Source organism: Scaptodrosophila lebanonensis, unplaced genomic scaffold (assembly GCF_003285725.1).
Source record: "Scaptodrosophila lebanonensis strain 11010-0011.00,11010-0021.00 unplaced genomic scaffold, SlebRS2 tig00001415-arrow-pilon, whole genome shotgun sequence".
Lineage (NCBI taxonomy): Eukaryota > Metazoa > Arthropoda > Insecta > Diptera > Drosophilidae > Scaptodrosophila > Scaptodrosophila lebanonensis.
This window is the reverse complement of record NW_022060742.1, coordinates 2,853,132-2,880,271: the sequence shown is the minus strand read 5'-3', so window position 1 is coordinate 2,880,271 and position 27,140 is coordinate 2,853,132. Positions and strand designations below refer to the sequence as shown.

General features: G+C 41.1%; 2 protein-coding genes and 1 long non-coding RNA gene across 7 annotated transcripts; all 3 read left to right on the top strand.

Annotated features, from left to right (window-relative positions):
* Window positions 1–792: 792 nt before the first annotated feature.
* Window positions 793–26,164, top strand: LOC115632873 (supervillin-like). Of its 2 annotated transcripts, XM_030530147.1 has the most exons (9): window positions 793–1,116; window positions 1,172–1,327; window positions 19,996–20,134; window positions 20,192–20,693; window positions 21,097–21,254; window positions 21,329–23,347; window positions 23,403–23,519; window positions 25,446–25,576; window positions 25,644–26,164. In XM_030530147.1, the coding sequence occupies exons 1-9, from the start codon at window positions 1,108–1,110 to the stop codon at window positions 25,881–25,883; spliced, it is 3,471 nt and encodes a 1,156-aa protein (XP_030386007.1). In that variant the 5' UTR covers window positions 793–1,107; the 3' UTR covers window positions 25,884–26,164. The 2 variants fall into 2 exon arrangements, with proteins under 2 accessions (XP_030386007.1, XP_030386006.1); XM_030530146.1 differs by lacking the exons at window positions 793–1,116; window positions 1,172–1,327 and adding an exon at window positions 18,749–18,884.
* Window positions 10,511–13,651, top strand: LOC115632875. Of its 3 annotated transcripts, none has more exons than XM_030530151.1 (3): window positions 10,511–10,794; window positions 11,031–11,195; window positions 11,268–13,651. In XM_030530151.1, the coding sequence occupies exon 3, from the start codon at window positions 11,317–11,319 to the stop codon at window positions 12,310–12,312; it is 996 nt and encodes a 331-aa protein (XP_030386011.1). In that variant the 5' UTR covers window positions 10,511–10,794; window positions 11,031–11,195; window positions 11,268–11,316; the 3' UTR covers window positions 12,313–13,651. The 3 variants fall into 3 exon arrangements, with proteins under 3 accessions (XP_030386011.1, XP_030386010.1, XP_030386009.1); XM_030530150.1 differs by having other exon boundaries at window positions 11,031–11,204; XM_030530149.1 differs by having other exon boundaries at window positions 10,511–10,704; window positions 11,031–13,651.
* LOC115632880 lies at window positions 23,911–25,326 on the top strand. Of its 2 annotated transcripts, none has more exons than XR_003996304.1 (3): window positions 23,911–23,994; window positions 24,203–24,426; window positions 24,498–25,326. It is a non-coding gene; the product is annotated as an uncharacterized LOC115632880 (long non-coding RNA). The 2 variants fall into 2 exon arrangements; XR_003996305.1 differs by having other exon boundaries at window positions 24,203–24,438.
* Window positions 26,165–27,140: the final 976 nt, after the last annotated feature.

The window sequence follows — 27,140 nt, the reverse complement described above, 5'->3', positions numbered from 1 at the left end:
AAGTATTTGAAGGCATCAGGCACTAGCCACTTAGGCCAAGGCAGGCCCATTGTGTGGGCCATTTAAGATATTAAGAGCATATGTTGTTGTTTAAGACACGTAAAATATCTCTAAATTGCAAAAAATCTAGGCGTTCACTTTCTTCCACTCATTAGAAGCATATTTAATAAAGGACTTTATCCTTTAGAAACAATTTTCTTTTGTTTCTTCCAATTTCTATATTATACATAGTTATAAACTATTCTGTGCCAAAGGCTTTAAAGCTCCGTCATACGTCATCTGCGAAACAATGTTTTGCTTACGAGAGTTGGACTTAAAATCATTTAATTGATATTTAGAAGAGTAATTTGTTTAAACAAATTTCAAACTATTGATATAGGCTAAATAGAACTATCTCAAAATGAATGCCAGATTTATCTACTCGATGGATTAGCAAGAGCTAATAATTATTCAATAAATAAAAGTTTTCGCAGACAAACCTTTTGGAACCAAAAGATAAGAGAAAATGTTTCCAAAATGAAATCTTTTGGCAAAGCATTCACAAATGGGAGCATAGGTCGAGGGGTTCACTTTTATTTGTGATCTCAATACGAGCGCCCCTATTCTGTCAGTGTAATCAGGAAACTTGCTCGTATTGCGTGTGCAAGTATCTGTAAGGTAGGTGCAACGTGACGCATGCACTTTTGTGGTGCATCGCAGCATTAATTGCCAGCACTTTATGCAGCTCTTAACTGTTTATCTCATGCTTTCTTCTCTTCTTCTATTCCTCCTTTTGTTTTTTACAGCAAGCTCATAGCGAAAAGTAAAAGTCACTCGGCTGTTGGCGGCATTCCCATTGGCATTGGCCCACAATTGCCCCCATTTGGCAGCGGCGGCTTTGTCAAGTTGCGTCATGTAGCAGCCGATGTAGCTGATAAGGCCAGCACCTCAGCAGAAGCAGCAAAAGCAGCAAAAGCAGCAGCAGCAGCAGCAGAAGAAGAAGAAGAATCGCCAACAGCTACAGATAAGAAAAATAAGAGAGAGGAAGTTGACAGAGTCGACGACGACAACAACGACAGCAATCCAACTGCATTACCCGATTTCCTGGAAGGCGGCCTGCGCCGCTGTATGACTCAGGCGAGTGCCATACTTGACCCATAAAACGTGACTTATTAACTTGACTCTTATGCAGGTCATGGGCCCCGATCAACGCACAATTTCTATAGCAAAGACTGGCTCGATCGCCGAGCGCTTGGCCGCTCTACAGAAGAGCGGCGAGGATGATTGGAAGAAGCGCGTCTCGAAGCGTGATGAAGTCGACGAAATACGCCGCGAAAACTTCGTAAATGTGAGTAACCATTGGGGTCTAACTAGTCTAGTCTTAGTGCGAGTATCTCGTAATCGGCGTCCCTTCTGCAATGTGTTCAAAAATTGCCACACGCACGCGTGTTACGCATGCGCGACTGCGGCTACTGTTGGCGGTGCTGTGGCTGTGGCTGTGGCTGCCGCGTCCACAAACCGCAACATTTCATTGTTATTTCATGTTGCTGTTGCCAATGGTGCCACAAAGAGGCGGCCAATCGGTCCACCGCTCTGTTTTCAATTGCGTGAAAATTGTTTCCTTATTGTTAATCGTTTTGTTTACAGTCGCTGTGTTTTTGTGCATTTGCCATTATTGTTTGTTTGCCAAATGCAATCAGCGTTAAGGCTGCCTGCCGGCAATGACATAAGTCAGTGAAAAGTGCAAGTAATACAAGTACATACCATATATACAGATTTATCAGATGGACTGACTTTACAAAAAAGTTTACAGCTTAACCTCAGCAATAAAGTCGTCAATTGTGTCATCAATTTTCTGTGTCCCTTTAACTTACATAACGTATACAATATGACTGTATATCGTCAAAACTTAGTTCCACTATTAATTAATAATAATTTTCAATTTATACCCCTTCCTCCTGACTAATAGTTCTGTCTTTTTCATACACAAATGATTTATTCAATTCTTAGTTTTAATCACATTGGGATGAACAAAATACATTTAGAGATAAATTAATCTGTAAACCCAAATTTTCTGTTCTGTAATTATTGATCGACTGTAGGCTCTAATTATTCGTTTTAGCAAAAATTAAAAATAATTTCCCTCACTCATCAAACCAAATCACTTATTTGTATTCTATATTCAAGAGTGTGCTGTCTTTGTCTTCTTGTGTGTGTTCCACTTTTGATTGCAATTTAAAACAATTTCTTAAACTTATAAAATATATAACCTAGATATATAAATTATACATAACTTGTATATACTTGCAAATTATTATCAATTTTTAAATTCGAAACGACATTTTCTTTCGTGCAACACAGCCAGTTTATAACGAATCGATTTAAGTGCTGCATACTTTAAGGGCTGCCTTCAAATGTAGCAGCATTCAATTGCGTAGCAATCACCTTTGTGTTGCCAGCAAAACATTGAAATGTATGCAACAACAAATTTGAAGTACATATGACTTATCAAAGCCCATGATGCACATAAAATAAGAGTTTATGATCAAAAATGTTGTATTTAGACTACTTTTTGAAACGCCTCGTATCTAAAATATATTGAATTTGTATTTGTTCAGTTTTCAGAGATGTTCGCTTATGGGCAGGCCCATAAGTTGTTGCCTAAAATGCATTATTGGTGTCAACCAAATGAACAAAGAAATTTATCGTTAAGTTATAAAAAACTTAGACAGATTAGAAGATATATACAGATTTAAATGTATGTTCACTTTACACACGTTTTCACATTCCATTAAATCTAATGGAAAATTAATATATGTGCTAAGAAGGGGAGCTACAAATTTAATTCAATTACTATTATTTCCATCCGCTTGAGAGTAATATTTTGATGTAAACGTTATAATATTCGAAATTGTTGTGGTATGAAAAAATAAAAGGAAAGGACTTTTCGCTTTCAAGAAGCAGCGGGAGAGATGGTTTCACAAGTTCTTCGTTTGTAAATCTATTTGGACAATACTTCTGCCAAACAAGCAGAGTCCATTTTCTGTAAAGTTGAATATTTATATCTTAATTAGTTTGTTGTTCGTATAGTTCGTACACTAGCAATACAAAATGCTGAAATTGTGACAGCAACCATTTGGCACTTGCTCGTACCTTCTTCAAATGGAATCCCAAGGCTGGTTGTTGCCATTTGAAACGAAAATGAAATTTTGTACGCACCCGAAATGCATGTCTGTCCATACTTTATATTCAATTTATTGCGTTCGACGGCAGCTTTTGCGGCTGTGCCCAAAAGTAAAGCCAAAAAGCAAACAAAATTTCGCTGCTACTTGTATGGGTAAGGCGACATTTCTACCAGACACTTGCAAAAAAGAGGGAGAAACGTTTTATTCTGTCTGACTGTCGCGACTGTCAATTAGCGGGCGCAAGCGTCTTAAAAAAGCTCATAGGAGATCCGATCCGTCATCCGAGTTCCGCTAGTCCAACAACAATATGTGCAGGTTTGGTGAGTCTCCCCGCTGCCCCTTCCCCGCCTTTTCCCGTTGTCTTATTAACTACTTTCGGAGCGTGATATGCGGGTAGCCATAATTTTCCAACGCCATCAATGTACAAGTAATCACATTTAATTACATGGGACGCCTGTTTGCTGCTCACTCATCAGATAGATGCCTGACGTACTTGTATTTTTATTTCTTTCTGCTACTGCTGCTGCTACTGCTGTTGTTGTTGCGATTATTATTTTATTTTTTGACTTGGAAGAAATTGAAGAAATCGTGTCAAACAGATCTGACCCACACACATATGAAATGAGTTTTAAAGTGCCTGTCTGCCTGCCAGCTTGTCTGCCTGTCTGCCCATCGTTTTGAATGTTAGTTTATTTGGTGTTTGGATGACGTTGTTGTTGGTGTTGTTGTTGTTGTTGTTGTCAGCAGCGAATTACACGCCACTTGAAGTTGTGAGCGCGAGTTTGAATTTGTTTTCTGTTAGTTTTATTTGTATTCATGTTTTGGGGCACACTTAAGCGCTTGACGCCTGCACAGTGTGCACAGTGGAACAATCGTGATGTGGCAAGTATGCAGCTTGCAGAAATCGATGGCAAGCACTTGTGATGTTTTAATTATTCAATTAACAAACAACTCGTACTGACAACTCGATCGAGGGCTTACAAAAAATGTGACTAGTAGGTTGGGTAGAAAGGCAAAACTTACTCATTCATCATACTCGTGTGGCTTAAAATCGTAAATCGGACAGCAAATAAAAATAATGTATTTCTTTATGAATTTAATTTGTCGCTTGTCGCATAAATGTGAAACAAAGGAAAAGTAAATTGTTTCTATTTTCTGAGCAGAAGTAACGTAATTATTATGGTAAGTGTCGTATAATTCCAATTCTTAGTATAAGTTGAATAAGTTTTTGTTTATTGATTAAAATATGCTTTAATAAAGAAAGAAATAGGGAGAGAACCGTTTGCAGGTCTCGATTAATTTTGTTAAATATTTATGAAAATCTGACTACAAACCGATGGACTGAAAGACTTGCAGAAAAAAAGAATTCAGCAAGGAATAGAATACTCTAAATAATTAGAAACAAATTGAGATTGAAGAAAGACTTTAAGACGTGGTCCGACTGGCAAACATTTGCACTCAAAATTATTGCATTTCACAAGTATCCGATGAATATAGTGTTCTTTCAATTAAAACCCACAAGAATTCTCTTCAATAACTTTTCAAAGACTTCATTTAAAGTACGACAGATTTGTGTGCAAATAATTTGCCTGTTCGACCACTGCACTCTTTAAACTGTACTTTAAAAAGCAATTAATTGATCGCATCTACAAGTCCATTGTTTATGCCACTGTTCTAACGAACATTAGAAGTTTGTCGCGCGCCCTTCCGCCTGATCTCGACACTTGACGCCCATAACGCACACTGATACATAAGTGGAAACCTACATACACACATAACTAGATAAAAATAAACAGTTTAAAATACTACGCGTACAATAATTTTGTACAGTTGGTGTCATTCTGCGCTCTGCTCTGTTGCGCTGCAAACCAAAACAAAAACAATCATCTGTTCATGTGCTGTTTGGCAGACAGCTACAACTTTTACAACACCTGCGCGCACACCACACGGCGTATGAGCGATATTTATGTATGTGTGTATGTATAGGAATTATCTCTGCCTCTGTAGTCTTTGTCAATGTCAACCTAAATTATGGCTGACAAAACCTTTACCCTGCACTCTACCATTTAAAATTACAATAAATTCGCAATAAAAACCTTTATAATTTAGCACAATTTATCAAGGCACGATCGCTAAAATAACAAACCCTGATGCAAAAAAAATATATATATGTACTTACTACATACATATATATATATATGCGCATAATAATGAAGAGAGCGCGCCTAGTAGTTGTGGGGGATAGGGGCGCCGGGATTGGGAGGAAGCTCGTTGGTTGGGCGCTCAGTCAGGCAGTTGCAGCTGCCAACTTCGTTTTTGCCATCATTTTCTAAAGTTGCTTGCGAGGCGAAGCTGCAGGCTGCATGCTGCAACAACAACAACAACAACAGAAATTACAACAAACGAAAATCTTTCTTTAAAAGGGAGAGAACGTTTCGCTGCCACGGTCTTCATAGTTTTGGTCCAGAGATATCGTGTGGTGGTTTGGCTTCGGCTGCTGCTGTCTGCCCACAAGCCTACACTCTAAAAAAAACCTACACCTTGTTATAATTTCGAAAGAGAATGGAATGGATTTTTACAAATGTACGAATTGATCCTTTAATGTACAGTACTTATAATAACTACCCTTTACTTAGTATAGGAAGTCATCAAGCATTAGAAAACTTGTTCAAACTAATTTGTAAGTCTGCAATTTTTGAGCCAAGAGTGAAATGTTATTATTATTATTATTATTATTATGTTATTATTATTATTATTATTCGATCAAATGCTGTGAAGCTGAATTTGATAAACTATCTCTCTCTCTCTCTCTCTATTCCAAAATCAAAAATGTTCCATTAGAAGAATCAATCGTTGGTCGACATTAGCAAAAAATACAAATTAGTTTCTTCAATTTAGAATCCATATAAGTACTACTTAAGCACTAAGTATATAGTATATTCATATATCAGATCCTCAGTTTTGCTTTAAAATATGAAAAGAGCGGAATATTCGGCACCTAATAATGCTGGGTTTGTTGTTGTGTTAATATCGTATAGAACAACAATTTTCTATCAAAAATCGTTTACAAAATAAAATGTCACTGCGTGACAAAAAAGTGTAACTTTTGTTTTGAGTGTAGCTGTCTTGTGGCTGCCTCTTTTCATTAGAGTCGTTGTTATTGTTGCATCTAAGCTGGTGCCATTGTTGTTGTTTGTTGCTGCGCTGGGCTGCAGCGCTGCCAGCATTTGATCTCTGACTTGATCTTGAACGTGCTCATCTGCCGGCCAGCGAGCCAAATAGAGGCAGCGTGAGGGAGAGGCAGACGGGCGGACACTGTGACAGCCGAGGCACGGCGTGCTGTTGTAAATTGTTTTGTAAATTTGATATACTTGCAGTTTTGTGGCGGCTCTGCTGCTACAGCCTCCCCCCTCCCCACTCACTCTCTCTCTCTCCCTCTCTCTTTTTCCGGCGCTCTCTTCATCTCTTGGACTGCCTTGCGCTTGTGTATGGTACTTCATTATGCGCCTCTTCTGTTATTTTTGTTTTGGTTGTTGTTGTTGTTGTTGGTACTGTTGTTCCTTTCGTTGTTTTTGTGCTGCTGTTGCGATTATGTTGTTGTTTTTACTTAGCTTTGTCTCTGGCGCGCCCAAGTGTGTGTGTGTGTGTGAGTGCGCGTGTGTGTGCGAGTGTGTGTCTGTGTGCGTGTAGTTGTTCATTAGCCCAATGACAGTGGCTAGTTCTTCATAAAGTTCCGCTGCCCGCCCAAGTATCTGCTGTAACTTCTCGCTTATCTCTGTCGCTGTATCTACAAGCAGAAAGTATGCGTTGCTTGTTGCCGCTCCTGCTTACTTTTTATTGCTGATTACTTTTATTGCTTCTGTGTGATTCATTATTAGCCTTCCTTCACAGTTTGTGCCACTGGCGGCGGCCAAGATAAGGTAGCGTGTCGTCTGGCTGGCAGCATTTTGCTCGATTCTGTTATATTTCGCTTGTCTGTGCTTATTGAATTTTTAGTCAATTGCATCATCATCATCATTATTGCCATTATCATCATCGTCATCAAAATATAGTAGTGAGCAGGCATCGCCTTCAAGATCGCGTGCGGCACTCTGAGGCATTGATTTATTTTTAGTTGCAACTTTTTGTGTTCGTCTTTTCTTTGTTAAGTTTCTTGTATTTTGCCTGTTAGGCCTTTTAGTGCGTTACAATCGCCTTATGTATCGCGGAGCTGAACAGTTTCAAATGCATCTGCAATGAATCATCTTCAGGAATTCGTGGGCTCGATCGCTTTCTGGCTCGTTCGCTCGCTGACCCTTCCACATTTAACTTGAACTTGTCTTGCGACGGTTTTAAAATCCAAAATTCAGCCTCAGACACCAAATTCAAACACACTCTGCTCTGCACACTTCAGCAGTGCTTGCTGCAACTTTGCAACATGCTTTGCGTCGACAATCTCGTTTATTACGTTTAGCTTAATTTAAGACGCCTCCTTCCTTCTCCCAATCTCCAAAGCAACAACGACACTGTGAATGCTCTGCCGCGGCTGACGTTGCCAATGACGTTTTTTAATGCCTGAACGCAGATGCAGTTGCGACGTCACAGCATCCAACAGTGGAGCATTTTTAAGCAAAAAGTGAGATAGGCTTTATAGTGTGAGATTGAATATTTTTATTTTTTTTTTAGAAAGTTTATTATCTAATAGCTGTTTGTTATTATCTCATAAACTTTGTTTAAAAATAAGTTTTACTACGGTGCTTTAATTAGTACTATATATTTAGACATGTATTAAAAAAAATTCCATTTTAAATTTAAAACTGCTTTATTGTGACTCTTTTATGAAATGGAACTAAATTATTTGAGAACTCACCAAAAAAAGGGTACATTTGTAAATCATTAAATTGGGCTGATATATCTTTTGTTGGAAGATACAAGAATTTTTAAAAACAGACCAGAATTTAAAAAGAAAATGTGTATTGAAGATGCACGTTTTAAAATCATAACCGACGTTCGTTTCTGAATCATTTCCTTGATTCAAGACACAAACATCTATCAAAAACCATTATTACAAGTAGTTTAAATATTTCGAACTGTGCGATGACTAAGTACCACTGTGCGTTGCAACGCTCTCTCAAAAGTCCAAGCCGGCTTTTGCCGCGGCACGTCTCCAATTGAAATTTATGGTTGAGCTACACTGCGCCGTACAGTGCGAGGCGCGACTTCGAGGCGTGCGGATCGTTTGGTGGCTTGTTAGTTGCTTTTTTTCCAATTTGATTTTCGCAAAACGTTCACCTCGAAGCTATTTTGTTTTAGTGCTTTTATTAGTGTTATGGTTATTATTAGGCATTATAATTTGCTGCCGCCTGCAAATGACATCAAAAGTGATAAGCGGCGATCGAAGCAAGCTGGACGCGCGAGCCGCTCTCTATAACAGTATCTCGCTCCCTCACTCGCTCGCCCCATCGACTTGCCGTTGCATAAAAAGTAATGACAAACACTGAAGTGGCTTCCTGCCTGCCTAACTGAGGAGAAAATGTCGAAAAATGAAAGAGAGTTGCATAAACGGACGTCAGGAAGCAGTGCAATTTTTCATTTATTTATTTGCTGGCATTTGTGGCTGTGTGTGTGTGTGTGTGTGCGTGTGTGCGTGTCTTGGGCGGCAGTGCATGGAAAAGTGATTGAATAAACATAAAAATTTGAAATTGTTTTTGCAGTGACTGTTAAGTATTTCAAGGCTGGTTGTTCACACACACACACACACATACATATATACACACAATCGTGCAAGCACCTCAGCGCATTTCTTAAACATTTCTACAACTGACCGCAATCGCGCGCCCCATTACAAATGCAAATGCAAATACACCCACGCGGCTGTTAAAAATAAATACACACATACACACACACACACATATGCACAAGCAGTGTCAAAAATTCAAAACTTACAAAATGTCGCGCAAAAGATGACACCAATTCAAGAGTGGGCCAAAGCAACAATTAGCCACAAATTGAAATAAATCTCAGAGTGGCGGCTGCAGGCGATGTTCGTTCCACATGCAAATACTTGTACACTCTAGACCGATTCGTGTTCTATTTGCATATTTACGTGTCATGTTTGCATAATTCGCAGGCCCCTCTCCTAGAGTGTGCTCTGAAAATGGGGAGAAGGGGCGACCTTATCGAAATGTGTCGTGCATTGTGGAACAATTGGAAATATTTGCGCAATATCGCAATGGAAACATTTCGAGATTACTGTTCACCACGTACGCAAGCTCTAAATGGAAAATATCAATTGTTGACTCCTGGCTGAAAGCAAACAGTTTCATTGGGTTGTGTATTTTCAGAAATTGAATGTGAAATGTTCTAAATAATTATCCAGCAACACTTATTAGTTTGATTCTATTTACAACCAAAAAGTCTGCTCTTAACTGTTAGCGTTTTCCTTCGGAATTCGAATAGTTGTACCTTCAAACAATTAATAAAAAGAAAGACTGAACCTATAATTGGAATTGTTGATAATTCACAATATTTCTAAAAATATATTACATTTCTCAAAACTTACCTCAGTATTGAAGCGTCAACTTATTATGAAGATCTAAATATAATATTAATATAAACTGCAGGATTGTGTATTATAATATTTGTTTTTAATTTCTTTCTCAAATCTCAATAATATTGAATTGAGTATTGAGTCGTTGAAGTCTTTTACTTCACTTGGCTTGGATGAAAAATCAGCAATAGTTTTATTAAAATGCTTATATGCTATACACAGTTCCTTTGTTGATGTCTTTCAACTCTAAAAAGAGCTTTAATCGACTATAGTTAGTTAGTTTTGTTCGAGTACATGTATATACATATATATGTACATACATATGATCTTCCATTCCATACTGAAGCCACAGCTCAATAGAAGAGAATGTTTCTAATCACAAAAATTAGCACGGCGTAAACGAATTTGCAACCAAGATACTCCCTTTCTCAGATACACATATTTCTGTATGTACATTTTTATGGCCACATCAGCTTATCAAAATGTCAATAAAATACAACTTGACCAAAGCAGTGCAGCCATAATAACAACAACAACAACAACAACGACGACGACTTGAAAACAAACTCTCTGCGCAAGTGCAGCAGCCGCATGAACATGATATAAAAATGCAAAAAGCAAACCGACAGCTTCCTTCTGTTTTTTGCACAGAAAATCAAAAAGAAGCAGGCAAAACTTAACGAAACGATACAGGCCAAGCAGCACGCGCGTTAGAGAGAGAGAGAGAGGGGGAGAGCGAGCCGTACTACTGCGTGAGAGCTTGGCGCAGCTTTCGTTAAGTGGCGCGCTCAGCTGCTTGCTTTTTCCCGACACAGTTGTTGGCGACACTGTCAGTTAAGTTTAAGACGACGACCGAGAGGGAACGACGACCGTGCGCGCAACGGAATAAAAAACGCGCCTTGCAAAGCCCAACAACAACTACAAATATAAAAAGAGCCCAATGCAAATAAATAAAATTGTAAAATAAATAACTAAATGGAAGCCCGCGATATCAAGTGTCATGATACATATGTAGATAAAAATATGAAAATATAAATAAATTTGCAAATCTTTTGTGTTGAGCACAAAACAAATGCAGAGCTGGCCGGCGCCTTATGCAAGGTGTGTGTGTGTGTGTGTGTGTGTGTGTGTGTGTGTGTGTGTGTGTGTGTGAATGAGTGTATGTGTGTGTGTGTGAGCAGCACAGTGAAATATTTAATAAAAACTTAAAATACAGGTGATAATTTGGCAGTGTCGAATATTTCACTGTGCGGCGCACAAATGCCACAAATACTTGTGATGAGAGAAAATAATTAAAATGTATCCTTGCTATTTATTGTTGTTGTTGTTGCATGCAGAGCCAGTGGCGTGATGTCAATATTCCTTATCTAAATTGAAAACTGATAGCGGCGAAAGAATTCGCGAACGGCAAATGAAACAAGTCGATGAACAACAAACAACATAAACGAAAGTCAATTGCAATTGTCGAGCAATAAATTGTGATACAAACAGCAACAAAAACAGTAAGAACAGTAAGAAAAAGAAAACCAACAACAGCAGTAACAGCAACTAAAGAACAACTGTCATAACCACAGGAACAATTGATAAACAGTAGAAGCAACATTCAAACGGACGCCGACCATCATGGCCGACTATATGGCCTATCTGGAAACAGGCTGGGAGAATCTGCCCTACCTGATCATCGCCTACGTCCTGCTAACCCTGTTGCCCAAGTCCTTCCTGCGCATGAAGCGCTTCGCGGATGCAGATTACGAAGTCAATCGCCACAAATACCATCGCTGCTATGGTCCGGAGGTCTGCTGTCATGTCAAGGAGGCGACAGCGGCGGCGCAGGCTCTGCCGGGCAAGTCCAAGGCACGCAAGCCCGTGACACGCGTCTACCCGAAGCGCCAGCAATCGGTGCGTGAGGAGGCCCTCGTGCCCGTGGCAGCCGCAGCGCCCGTGAAGCGCAGCAATGTGACAAAAATCGCACGCATGTTCGAGACGGGCGCCACACGGCAGGTGAACCGCGTCTCGCCCACCCTGAGCCACTTTACGATGCCGGAGATACGGATGTTCGGTGCCAGCGGGGAGTCCGCGGAGTCCACACCCTGTGGCTCACGAAAAGGCAGCATTGCCACCCAGCTCTCCAGGCAGCTGCAGAACATCGAACAGCCGATGCATCTGTGGCATGAGCTGGATGAGGATAAGCAGGAGCAGAGGAAGGAGCTGGGCGGGCGCAACGATTGGCACAGCGAGCCCGTCTCCGCCATGCCTGTGAAGCGACGCACGCGCGGCACCTCTGCCACGCCCTCAACTGCTTCGCCCCTATCCTCGTCCCCGGAGCCCGCCTCGCCCGTCCTCTTGCGCCAGCCACTCGCCCTGTGTCTCAAGTCCAGCATGGAGGACATTTTCCAGGCGATCGCACGCAGCGCCGAGCAGGAGGAGCCTCTATTCGCCGACTGCAACAGCTTGGCGCCCGTCACCTGCATCGACGACATCATCTCGGAGCGACGCTTTTCCAGACCCCTGTCCGCCTACTCCATCACGGATCTGCTCAACGAGGAGCAGGCGGCGGGTGTGGAGGAGGCCACCTATGTGAACGACACGCTCCAGGAGCAGGCAATAGCAATAAGTTGAGGCCCAGCGGCAGACTGAAGTTTTAAGACCAGTAGTAAGGCAATAAGATCTGTAGAATTACGAAGGGGCGTGACTCCAAAATCAAAGGACTGGGCCAGAGATGAAATGGATTCAATTCTCCGATATATAATTGCTTTCTCTAAGCAGAATTGTTGAATACTTAGGATAGAGCAAGTCTCCAGAATTTTTCCTGATTTGTGGAATTTATTTCCAATGGAATTGATGAATAGCTGAGAACAGATAAATAAATTTAAATTTTGTGGACTAGTTAATACTTGTACAAGCTCTATAGTCTGAAATATCGTGTGATGTTTTCTTGGAATGTTAGTAGAAGTAATTGGAATGCTAGTAGATAGGCCTATTTCAAACGAATTCCTTGCATAGTTCAATCAATTTGTATTCGTCACTAGTTACTACTAGCCCATAGAGAACTGGAGACGTAAACCTCAACTAGACCGAAACCATGCAGCATCCTCAGGAAGCACGGCCCTATGTCCCACCTAAATCGCCAGAGTCAGTCAATCGCTGTGTCAGTCAGTCAGTAAGTCAGTCGTTCAGTCGTTCAGTCTAACAGTTAGTAGCGTGCCATGTCTGAGTCACTAGCACACTTACATACATACATATCAGTGTATATTTATGTATGTACTTGTATATAGTATACTATATACTGCCAGGCAGGCCTCTCAAGCCTCAGACACTCAGTCAATCAGTCGCTCATTCAGATGCGGAAGACTCCTCGACGCTTGCCTTTTGTTTTGCCTTCAGCTCACAAATGCAAATGAGTCAGTCACACACACATACACATACACACATACATGAATAAGTACATATAGAAAACTTATATAGACTGCGCAATGAAGTGAAATGTTTAATATAGCACTGTAATCTCTAGAGTTTATTTTGTTTGGAGATTAGTATTGAAGGAGGCCTCTCTGTCTCCCCGACTTTGCCAGTTTGCTGTTCCCTATGAACCCAATTTATTAAGCACTTGGGCATATTTATTTGTTTAATTTGAGGAAAGCTTAAACAAATTAAAATACCAACAATATGATTGTACTTACAACTAAATTACTTGCAATGTAATTTAATTACGCAAAACACTAAAAATGCAAAACTCAAAATCGAGCAGGAGCTCAAATGAAAGAATAATGTTCGAAGGCCAAGCAACAACGACTAACAAACGACTAAGCCCCATTGTATATATTAACTAATTGATATACGTACATACTATATTTAAATAGAAATATTTGATGTAACCTTATGAATTTGTAGTATTATCTGTCTAATGTTTGTAAGTTTGTAAAACTAAAAAATAAATCCCGCATTTTGTTAAAGCGAACAATCTTTCAGTCGACTCTACGCCAGAGACCTGCCTCGCCCCGCCTCGCCCCGCCCCGCCCGTCAGGCGATCTGTTAATGCACATTACGAGTGTTGCACATGCAATTTTATTTTTCGTATTGATAAAAGTTTATTTATGGCTTTATTTTCTGCGCCTTTTTCGCGCAAATTCATGTGCAGCTGTTTAGGTAATTTGTTTAAATTGCCTTTTGTTTTGTTGTTCCTCTGTGCCTCTACGGGTATTTGTGTTTACATTGACGCAACTGTGCAAATGGCATTAACAGCCCCGCCAGAGAGCCAATGCGCCACAGTTCATATACAACACTCAGGACGGAGATCACTGCTGGGGCAACGGAAGAAATGCAGGTGAACAAAGGAATCTGGACACATGCCACCAACTAATTGTTCGTCGGCTGATAAACAAATAGCACAAAGGTGGATTCGTGGATGTTATAAGTACAATGTTATGGTTCAAAGAAAACAAAAACAAAATCTTGCTATTTATTGAATATAGGCGGACGCGTCTACCAAGTTCTGTAACTCTAGCTGTGGTACCCATCGAGTTATTGGCGTTCATACAGACAAACATAGTGGCAAACGCACATAGAATTCGTTTTGACTGCTCATTCTTGGCCACCTTCTCTTGAAGTGATAAATAAATGTAATCTTTATCTTCATATACTACCTATATTAGTGATATTAGTCCAAAAAGAAATTCTAATTTAAGGGAATGCTCAGTTTGTCTGTGAAGTCTTCTGAATGTTGGCAATTTTCTTAAAACTTTTGATTTTTCATTTGCCCTAAATATGTTGAAGAGATCGATGTGTAGAGTATAACAAAAATCGATCGATTGACAACGAATATTGCGATCAATTGCTTGCGTCAATATCGATACAACGATAACGATATTTCCCATCAGAGGTGAATTTTAAAAAATAATTCCGAAGCCAACAACGCTGCTATATTTGCACAAATGTTCAAATATTTTGAAATTGGTTGCTTTTCAATGATTTCCACTGTACTTGCACTCATCGTTTCTCGAAAGTGTCGAACAAGTCGCGCTCCCCCGTCGTCCACCTGCCCGGCAATCTGTCATCACAATCCAATGGCTCGATCTGGCGGCTAATATCCATTAATTATGATGAGCAAAAACCAAAAATAAAATTGAAAAATATACATACTCGAGTTGTTGTGGCAGCAACGAAATTGTTTTGATGAGGCAATTTCTCAGATGCGGTTTTTGATTGATTCGCTTGATTTGGCTTCCACGCGCAGATGCTATTGTGGTCATACCATGATGCAAGGTGTAAGGATTGGAAGTGCCAATTTCTCCTTGTGTGCGAGAAAAGTAGCAGCAAAAACCCCATATACTATTTACGAGTATGTGAATGTGTATTTGAGCCGCATTGCAGCAGGTCAGTATTTGTTATTTGCTCATCAGTTTGGAGCGGCACTTAACAGAAGTACAAAGCTAACAAGCTTTAATTTAAAGGGTTTCGTAAGCGACCTCAACACACCCCGCTGCGCAGTAAAAGTACAGTAAACACAAAACTGTTGACAGTTCTCTTCAACAATTAGGCTCCCTTGTGAAGCTTCTGTAAAATAGATGCGTCGAGTGCAAAATGCCAATGAACTTTGACCGATGGCTGCCTATGTTGCAATCACAACTGCCGCAGCAGCAGCAGCAGCAGCAGCAGCCACAACAACAACAGTAGCAACAAAGGCCAATCAACTTATCAAAGAAGCAGCAGCCAGTCTCTCCAAACTCACTGGAAATATGGACTCGAAGTGGCAAACCGTTGCTCGATAATACAATTCTATAGGCGCTCTTCAAAAACATCATTTCCGTTTCAATACAGTGAAACCCCTCTTGGCCGGACATTCACCGGTCCACCCATGGGAAAAAAGAATACTTTAGAAGTAGTGTAAGCCTAAGCGAGGTGCCCGTTAAAAGAGTTTTCACTGTATACATAAAACAATCTTAACTGACAGATTAATGGCGAACGGTAAGAAAGTTCCTTTCACAAGTTTCCTTGGGACCTTGAACTCCAAACAGTGCTGTCATTTTCGCTTTTTTTCCCGCTAGATCTGGCTCTAAAATGGCGGATTGCGGGAATTCCAGCTTGATAAAAATTATTTAGCCTTTTTCTAGCTTTACTTTATATTTCACCATGAATTTGTTCCCTTATCCCTTATTATATAAGCAGTGATAAACGACTTTCGATAAGAAAATCTATCAAAATCACCGCCAGGCTCGAGCATAGGCCGTTTTTTTTTCTTCGCTACGTTAAGATATGTCTAAAGTGTAAAAACAAAGGAGCGGGTCTTCAGCCAGGTGAACTTAGTTAAATCCAAATTAAGAAATGAGATGCATTTAAATACGCTTAACTCTATTTTAAGCGTAATTTATGTTTTTTGTAAGCAAAATAAACCGTATTCATAATTATATTAATTAATTTTCAATTTAAGATACGGACTTAATCGTAACAATACTTTGAACAACTGTGGAATTTTGAGCTTGATTTTAATGTGAATTTTCTATTATTCTTTTTTTACAAGAATCTCATATTATTATTATAAATTGTGAATTAAGAATATAGAATTAATATGAAAACTTAAAAACAGATATTTCCTTACATTTAACCAAGAAAATAGGGTTTTTAAAGCCGGCTTGTTTTTTAGCTTATTTTGCCTTGGATTTAGCTTTATTTTTTTTTTTTGGCAATCTAGCTGTTTTTGCTCAAAAAATTATGACAGCACTGGCTAACGGTACGAAATTTCCTTTCTCTAAAGGGAACTTGAACTCCAAAAGAGGGAAACAGGCGTCAACAAATCTGCGTTTCTCCAAAGCATCTTTCTTGAGCCTGATTTCTTGTATTAATTAATTACAGTACATAATGTTAATAAAGGAATGAAAACAGCGTGTCTTAAAGGCATACTTGCTAGTATGTATTCATTAGTAGATGTGGCTTCTTCACACTTATGAGTGGTTCGATGTTCCGCTGCGTCAAACCACCAATTAGTTCAGTGAAGTTGATTTTGCAAAACTCATCGGATGGCCAATACCACATCTATTTTGGCCAAATGCCCATTTTGTGCTCAGTCTTTGAGGCCCACACACACTCTTGAACTTGACATGATTGGAAAAAATACTTACAAATAAATGGCCAGCAGCGATGTCCAAAGAGGGGGACTTCAGCAAAAATCCGCTAAAGCGCGCAAAATTCCATCGAGGCATGCTAATTTTGGCAATTTTCGATTGAATCTTTTTGTTTTTTTTTTTCAGTAGTTTTAGTTGTGCTTGTCACAACAACAACAATGACAACAACAACAACAGTAAAACACTAAAATCAAATGTCAATAAAGACGCAAATGGCCAAAAACAAAATTGAAGACAACAAAAACGACGGCGTTAAATTAAACATCGTATTTAATAATAAATTGGCATTTTGTATTTGAATGCTGGCGTCATGTTTGTGATCCCAACAACAACAACTACAACAAATTCACCTTTTCGGGCTGCCTTTTCATTGCTGTTTCATTATTATTGTTGTTGTTGTTGTTGCTGTTGCTGAAAATTCAAGCGCTAAGTAGGTGCGTATCTTCTTTATATGCATATTTATGTATGTATGTTGTCTGTGTATGTGTATGTGTCTACCTTTGCGGTAGCTTTTACCCATTTTATGTTTTTTATCAATTCAACACGAATGATTCACTCATCCATTCACATATACAAACATATCTACATACATACAAGTATATCGTTTGTACGATTTGTGGAAGGCATTGTTGCTTCGCCAGTAGGGGCTTGCCTCGCTGCTGATAATTACCGCGTATGACACACAATTTGCCTTTCAAGAGAATTTCATTTGTCCATTTTATTTTGTTTTTTCAGAGCAAGGCTACGAAGTATTTACTCATCGTTGACAATGCTACAAGAAATAAAAAAAACATTGTTTACTTTATTAAAACAGTTAAAACGATTGCGTACTTCGATCAGAGACCAACAACTTTTGATGGCAAAGCAATTTGTTAGATACAAGTAGAATGCGAATAGACAGTTCTGATCGCTATCCTCTCAACTATTAACAATATAAACACACGGCTCTAATTAAATTTCCCAGAATAAGGACTGAGTGATTATTTAGCTATATGTTACAGTACGGTGTAGATTAAAGGATCTGATCTCCTGCTAAGTTCCTTCACTCAGATCCTTTTTAGAGTTATTATACTATATTGTTATTTAAATTGCATTTCCTCTTCACGTTGCCATTGCAAATAGTATGCTTTTTTTCCAATCGAATATTATCGAATCCCTTCAATATTAACAGATTTGTCTTAAACCATACAAAATCTGAGTTCTAATTTCATTATATTTGGCTTAAAGTTATTTAAAAACACGCTTGAAATAAATGAAATGGCTTGAAATGCATTAAATTCAAGTGATTGTCTGTTGTTAAAACGTTTTATTTTAAATACCACTATGTACATATATGTATATTCTCTTAGAATCCAGGAATGAGTCCAGTACTGACCTGACTAGGGCAGCAGAGGGTACAAATTGTGCATTGATTTCTACGAATATAATGCCTATTTTTAATATGTGCCGCCTTTATCGCCCCACTGTCAACTTACATGAATTGCTCATTCACCTTGTGTATTACAACAATAACGTAGATGCCGTAATTATAAATAATGCAAATATTGACAGTTCATTAAATGCCTGAAGAGAGCTCCATCGGGTGAAAGAGAACCGCCGGCACACAGTAGACAACGACGACTCGCTCTCCCACACTTCATTCAACGACAGTTGTGATATGTTCTTCCCATTGCTGGGCCTCTTATCTTATCTTATCTGCTCGCACGCACTCTCTCTCACTCTCTCTCTCTGTCTATTTTGCGCTCTCCTTTGACGCCTCACCTGCCAGCTGCGACGCCGACTTAACGCGCAATTGTCGCAATGCAAGGCACTTCCACAATATCAGTCGTCATCTTAACAGTGCTTGGTTAACAGTCGGCGATCCATTGAGCGAGCTCGTTTGTCTGTCTGTGTGTCTGTTTGTTTGATGTTGTCATTGAATAAATGATTCGGATTTTGATTTCGAGTCTGGGAAGCGATTGTGATTGCAAATTACGGCTGGCAGCTGCAAATGCAGCTGACTAGAAGGGAAATACTTGTACTAAGCAAATAGTTGAAATTGAAAAGTGCGCCAATATGCGCAAAGTGGAACTGGTAAGACGCTTTGTATAGTAATAGTAATATTTGGTGGCCATGACTCATAAAACTAACCCGCGCACAATGTGGCCAAGAAAGCCTGTTAATTGGAAAATACCAATAAATCCCCGATAAGAGAAATTTTAAATATAGATTGCTTTCAAAAATGTAGGATTCTAAAGAAATCGGTCACTAAGGTTCATGGGAAATAATAATAGTTTTCAATTTAGCAACGAACAATAACAACAATAACAATAACATAAAACTAACCCGCGCACAATATGGCCAAGAAAGCCTGTTAATTGGAAAATACCAATAAATCCCCGATAAGAGAAATTTATAACCTTTTCGAGGTCGTGGCTAACTGGGGTTCACTTATTCCCCCGCAACCCAAACTAATATTGATTCTGAAGAATGCTTTTCAAGAATTCAAAATATAGCTTGCTATCAAAAATGTAGGATTCCAAATAAATCGGCCACTAAGGTTCATGGGAAATAATAATTGTTTTGAATTTAGCAACGAACAATAAGTAAGTCTTTCTAAATATTTATTCTGCCTTTATCGACAGCCAATGGATGTCGGCTTGAGAGTTATAATAAATAATTTGCACACTGGCCTATTTTATTTGACAATTAAGCTTTGCAACGCATTTCCCATTGTTGAATTAATCTGCCAATTTTTGGGCAAATTTTATTGCAGATATTTTACGATAGCAAATAAATTAATAAACACAAAAGAGGAAAGACTATAAAAACATTGCGCATATGAAATAATGTTTTGTTTCTTTCAACGACTATCTTGGCCCATGGTGTCACTTCTATCGACCACCTTTCACACGAAAACAGCAAAAACCATAGGACAACAATAACAACAACAACTGCAAACAACTTGGAGCTGTAAATGGTTTGATTGATGACCATATTTGTAGCTGTTTGGCATTTGAGAAAGATTCGCTTTGATTTTTAATTTCTTCTTAAACATGAAACTTGAGTTTTCGTATTTGGTGTTAAAGCGTGGGCGAGCTTTAACGATAAACGAGTAGGCGCCATTCCCTTCCCTTCCCTTTCCTGCCCGTAGCTTCCCTTGAAGTCGAATTGAAAATAATTGCTATTTGTTCTCTATTTACAGGAGTCGCTGTCTCTGGCGCATTCGCTGTCGGACAAGCCGCTCCCTCCCTCGCCTCTGATCTCGAGCATCGAAGGAGGCAAGGTAGCCGAGCGTTTGGGCAAACTCAAATCCAATTCAGAGAACTGGAAACAGCGCATAGGTATGTCCCTCCTCAAATTCGAAGTCTATCGAATCCTCTAACTTGCCACTTTTGCAGAACAAACCGATGCCAACAAATTCACAGTCGCTGGCCGACTGCAGAAGAAGGCGCAATCTCCAGTGGAGCTGCAATTCGAGCGCTCGCCGAACGATGCGGCCAAAAGGTGTCCCATGCTGGAGGTGCGCAGTGCCAACCAACCCCAACTGGGCCTGGCCAAAAGCCCCTCCATGATGGTGACCCCCTCGACGACCACTCCGAGTGGCAAATTCACGCAGCGAAGTCTCAGCATCAACGCCGAGGAGACGGCCAGCCAGTCGAGCAGCAGCTCCGACTCGGATGGCGAGCGTGCTCCGCACAATGCCAAGCACCACAAGGAGCAGGCGAACAACAAGAGTGCCGCCGCCCCCACCAATGTAGGTGCCTGTATTTCGGTGCCCTGCCTGGACGATGAGGAAACCTTCAAGAACTTCTTCGCCCAGCAAACAAAGCCAGTCGGTGCAGCCACCACTGGCGCCGAGCTGGAGATTAGCTCCTTTGATGAAATAAAATCCACAGAGCGGTGAGTTTAAATCCAACTTGTAAGCCTTTAAGCGAAAAAACTGAAAACGGAATTGGAAATTAATCGTTTCAAATGCGGAATCGGTACAATTTGCGGGTTGATAAATATATTAAAAAATAAAAAGGCACACTTCAAAGCCAATACGAATATTATGAACTGAACTGTAAACAGACTCCAAATCGTCTCCATTTCGTCCATAGATGTTCAAATATAGAATGGAAAGGGCAACTAGTTATTGTCGCAAACGAATTCGCAAATGTTTCGATTCGAGTGCTATGTGGAAACAAAAATCGATCGACTCTAGTGTTTTATACTCATCCATTTCACTCGAAATCTTTATTTTAAATAACATTTTTAATTCAAATAAAATTCTAAATTATCTGTTTTCCCTCTTTCCATACAGCCTGGTCAGCAAACGTCACATACAGGGTCCGAAGGGTCGTCGTGCTGCCCGCAATCCTCTCAAGAGTCTGGCCGCCCGCAGCGACATTACTTCGGAATACACGGAGGTTAAGTCGGGCATAGCCGAGCGCGAAATGCGACGCCTAAAAATGGAGTCATGTGAGTTCCAAAGCTAGTTCTATCTCTTGATCAGAGCTCTCTATAATGTGCATGGTTTTCCCATCTTCCGACAGTTGGTCAGCGCGGAAATTTAGCGGCCGAGGCCATTGCTGGTCTGGCCTCCATAGAGGACTTCAAGTCCGTGGCACTGAAATCATCTGCACTGCCGCTGAATCAAATGTGGCTGCCACACAAGTCGGTGATGTTGCTGCACGTGAAGGGTCGCACCCATGTGCAGAGCCGTCTGGTCGAGCCGAGCTATAAGTCGCTGAATCGTGGCGACTGCTTCATTCTAGTCGCCGGCGATAAGCTGTTCCGGTACGTCGGCTCGTTCGCCAATGTCATTGAGATCTCGCGCAGCAAGAAAATCTGCGCCGCCATCGTGGAGAACAAGGATCTGGGCTGCACTGCCAGCCAGGAGGTAATACTGACTGACGGCAAGCTTGTGAACGAGCGCGCCTGGCGCCAGTTCTGGACGCTGCTGGACAAGCCCGAGGCGGATGTGGAGATCGCCGAGTGTGGTCATGCCGATGAGGACGATGTCTTCGAGAGCAGCCTCATCGAGACGAACAAGATCTACGAGTTCCAGGACGATGCGCTCGTCCCCCTCGAAAAGTATTGGGGCTGCATCCCAAAGGTCGACATGCTAGACACGCGCAAGGTGCTGGTTTTTGATTTCGGCAGCGAACTGTATGTGTGGAATGGCAAGAACGCCCCCTCGGACGCCAAGCGAGCGGCCATCAAGCTGGCCCAGGAGCACTTCAGTGCCGAGAATGCGGCCGACTACGCACAATGCTATCTGAATCCGATCAATTATGCGGCCATTGTGGGCAGACGGGAGTCCACAAAGTACGCCAAACGCTCCTCGCAGCGACCCGAATGGTGTGTGCTGGGAAAGATTACGCAGAACATGGAGACGGTGCTGTTCAAGGAGAAGTTCTCCGACTGGCCCGAGCTGGAGCGTGAGGACCTGGAGAAGGACTATCTGGCCAATGGTGTCCATGGAGTGCGTGCCTTGGATGGGGCCGCACTGCATAAGGGCGAGCCCTATGTGGAGCCCAATCTGGTGCTGGAGAATGCCAATTTGGGGCGCGGCAATTTCTATTACGACAACGATACGATGCGCCACTTCGACATCAACACCAAGTCCACGGATAAATGGCAAATACACGAATTCAACTTCGACAGCGCCGGCGCCCAGGCGAGCTACGGCCACTTCTACTCGACAGAGAGCTACATTATCCGCTGGATCTACCAGATATCGGTGACGGTGCGCGAGCTCAGCGGCAAGGTATCGAATCGGAGCACTGTGGGCCGCGATCGCTGCGTCTACTTCACATGGCAGGGTCAGGACTCGAGTGCGAATGAGAAGGGTGCGGCCGCACTACTCACTGTGGAGCTGGACAAGGAGAAGGGCGCCCAGGTGCGTGTGGCCCAAGGCGACGAAGGCACAGCCTTTGTGCGACTCTTCCGGCAACTCTATCAGCATCGCGGACGCAAGGAGGACTGCCTGGCTCGTCGCAAGCAATGGCGACTCTATCAGCTGCAGGGCAATGTGCCCGAAGAGACGCTTCTCAAGGAGGTGGACTGCAATGCAGAGCAGCTGCGCTCTCGCTCCTCCATGTTGCTCGTGCATGGCACCGAGGGTCAGATTATTGTCTGGCATGGATCCAAGAGCGCACAACACACGCGTGCTGTGGCCCTGGCCGCTGCACAATCTCTGGCCGAGCAACAGCCCGAGGATCTCTTCAGCAGTGCAGCAGAGGGTGCCAAGGTTGACGAACTCGAGGAGGGTGTCGAGAGCGATGCCTGCAAGAGTGCGCTCGGCCTTCTCGACTCCCAAGACTATGGCAGTCTGTTGAACTCGACCAAGTCCTACGACTACACGGCGCGCCTCTTCAACTTCAGCAGCACTCAGGGCCTCTTTAAGGCCAACGAGCTGAGCGATCCCCTGCGCTGTCAGGATCTGCACAGCCCTTATCCGTTTGCGCAAGCGCAGCTGTACAATGCCAGGCAACCCACCATCTTCCTGCTCGACGACAGTGACGAACTGTGGCTCTGGATGGGCTGGTGGCCGCTCGAGGATATCAAGAGTAAGCCTTCTTCCACACTTTTCCCCTCAATATTTAACCTCCATTTTATTCAAAGTCAACACCGAGGAGCGTGCCAGCCCCACAAACGATAATCGCGCAGGCGTTAACCGCTGGATCTCAGAACGGCGCGCGGCCCTAGAAACGGCCGTTGACTATTGGCGCGCCAAGCACGGTAAGCAGCACTGAACTCTAAATACCTTACCAACACTGGCCAACAAAAATTTCACTTGAAATAGTTTTAATTCTATGTTTTGGATTATTCTAGTCAGATCTAAGTAGTGCGAGTATACGCTGGCAATACTGCAAAAAAAAAATAGGGAGAGGCTTTACAAATATCCAAAAACAAAAACCATATCCCCTACAGCGGTGCCTTTGGGAATTCATAGTGAAGTCACACTAGCAAGTAATGCTTAATGCATTTTAAAACCATTGAAATAATGTCTCTAGAACGATAATAACACCTCAATCGTAATAGGCTTTCAGTTTTCACGTCAGATTTAGGTATTCGAAAAAATCATATCCACTCGGAGCTTCGAACGGAGCGCACACAAACAAATTTTAACCGAAATTCTTTTTTTTTTTTTTGGAAAAGTAACAAAATTCAAGTGTTTTCTCAAACCTTGCTGTCGCCTGGAAACTTAAACAGGGTATGTTTTTGATCGATCGAAGTAGTGTGGTTAGGATACCAACAAAGCCGACGATTCCAATGTTCCTAAAATTTGAAGAGAACGTTGAAATTAGAGATTTGCGTGCAGACTGTTAGTCTGTTGCAACATTTGCCTCAAAGCGATGCATGTTCTTAACCATAACTGAAGAATCAATTCAGTTTTCCAGGTTTAATATTTCGATTTTTAGTTTCACGCCAGGCCCGCCTCGATTCTCAATAGTATTGAAAAGCAGTTCTGGTGCTCTGCGCATTCACAGGAGGCTTTGATTTTCATTTCTCCACAAGCAGTCACTAAATTCAGACTCAAATTATTTAGCAACAATGGCTCGTGTCTAAAACAAAGTCAATTTCGAGTTATAGATCGGGAGTTGGGGAACCATCGCACGAGCCATGGACACGATTTGCGGCGGGGGTATGTTTAAATGTAGAATCTCTCATATGGGTTCAAAAACAAATTGAAATTAATTTGTACCATTTCTGAAGGTCATTCATTCGTAAGGACTTCATTATATCCTATCCTTAACGATCATCCGCTACATCATTTTATACACGATCTTCGAATGTTCGCTACTTCGAACTATTCTCACAATTGTTCCAACTGATTGGAAGTGGTTCTTTAGTCTGACGTGGATTGGAGACACTCAAGAACTTTTCATAAAAAAGGACTCTCTGCTGGAGGATCTGGAAACCTGCTTAAGTGGGGCAAGGCGCATCAAAAGCGTCTCTCTACGAACTCAAGCAGGTAACAGGCCTAGCGGTTCTGTATATATAGTATGCCAGATATTGCACAATCTGGTTGCAACTCAATCATTCTTCAGCCAACCCCTTCATCACAACTGAAGTCCGCTCTAAAGGACTTTATTGAATCATTGTTATTCTTTGAACATGATTATCCGGGAGAAATCATTTTCTGCCAATTCGTGGAGAAGATTCAAATGTTATCTTCTTAATTCAGCGGCATGCAATCAAAATTGTTAGAGCTCTGCACACTTGAAGAAATCGTATTGCTAATTTTCTCCAGCCGGAGACTCTTGGAGAAAGTCTGCAGTAGTTTCCAGAAATCATCCTAGGAGGAGCTGGGATCCCATTTAAGTGGAGCGAAGACGAAGAAACAAAGAGCAGCTTTAGCGGCTCAAACAAACCAAACATACAACGGGCTTAGCATTTTTTGGACATATGCAAGATGTTGCACAACTCGCGTGCAACTCAATAAATCCCATATCCTCAGATGCTTTACATCTACTTGTACAATGATCTCGATTCAAAAGTGTGTTTAAATATGTGTGTAATAAAATGGCTTACAAATACTATACATACATAATATCTATATTTTGTTGAAGACTCACTACACTTCTAGTCTACTATATATAAGAATGTTGGCCAGTGTTAGACCTTAAGTGGCGCTACTAACTCGACTGTATTTCTGAGCAGGTGATAATGAGACGGAGCCATTCCACGGCATTAAAGGCCACGTCGTTTGGGCAGGCTTGGAGCCTTTGGCATTCAAAATACTCTTCCCCGAATGGTCTGAGCGCAACGATGTCAAAGAAATCAATCTGGAGGTGAGAGCTATTTGAAGATTCTGTAAAATAAATGTGCTTCCTTTACACAATGATTGCTTTCTTATAGGACGGCCGCACGGACACGCCCACTCCCATCAGCACAATGCTCGCACAAATGACCCAAACGGAGTATCCACTGGAGGTGCTAAAGGCGCGTCCCCTGCCCGAGGGTGTGGAGCCTACGCGGCTGGAACTCTATCTGAATCCCGACGATTTCGAGCGGGCACTCGGCCTCAGCAAACACGACTTCGAGCAACTGCCCATCTGGAAGCAGACCAATCTGAAGAAGGAGCGCGGCCTCTTCTGAACCTACAATGCAACCGAATAGACTTGAACACTTACACACACAATCACATAACTTTGATAAGCACCTTTTTGTAATGAACGCCGCATTGCTTTTGCAGCGACGACCACAGAGCTATTTATATACACCTGCGCATTGTTGGTTTTACCTAAAATTCATCACCGATCTTCATATAGGGCCCCGCCATTGCTTTGACATTGAGTTAAGTTTACTTTCAGTTTCAGTTTCTTCGCGCCCGCCATACTCTCCTTCACTCTTTCGATAAATATAGTAACCATTATGTACTCCCTCTCTCTCTCTCTCTCTAACTACTTATTATATACACACACACTCTCGTCGTAGATACATACGTATACATATCTATATGATATATCTTTTTATAACATTATTATATATGGCATATATATCGAGGCCGAATATCACGATAAATATTCGCAATTGCACTGAAATATGCAAAAGAAAAGGAACAAAACAGAAAATTATTCATTATTCATCGATCTGTTTTAAATGTGTATATATTTTTATTTTCCTTGTTTGTACTTTAATTTTAATTTGTCAAATTAACAAAACTGCATTTGTTTATTTTCTGCAAGCACCAAAAAGAAGAAACGAATTGTCGTTGTATTATGATGTACCATTATTGTTTCCGTTTATGTATTTCGAAAACAATTTAGTTTTATTTAACTACTTTAGTATTTGTGTTAAATAACTTTTTAAATAAATTCTTTACAAACATAAAAAAAAACCAATAACTGCATTTTTCTTCCTCTTTAACTATGGCATTTATCCGTTTCTGGCCTTTTTTCCATGCAAAATCAATTTTCAAAACAATTTTCCGCATCAAAACAAAAAAATTGCGAGACCGACCCGACATCGAAATGGCGCAAGTTCCAGTACAAAAAGCGCGTTGCTGCTTTAAGGAAATACCAGGCGAACATAAGTCAGCAGCAAGACGCTAATTTTGTTAAAATTGCAAAAAAAGTGCTGCATCTAGGCTGAGTGGGAAATTAATTCGAATATCGCGTCGGCCTAAAAGTATGCAATACGTTTTCTTTAAGTTCTTCATGCAAAGCAAAAACAATTTCTTTGTAAAATGCTCTTCAAAACTGCTGCCTACTTTTGGGGTTAGCGTTAATTTAAGCGTGAATTACAGCTGAAAATTCTATTGCTTGCCTCCTAGGCAGTTGTGAAAAATATAAACAATGGTGGCGCTAACCATTTTTTCGAAATAAACTACCAACGAAATTTTTACAACCCTGG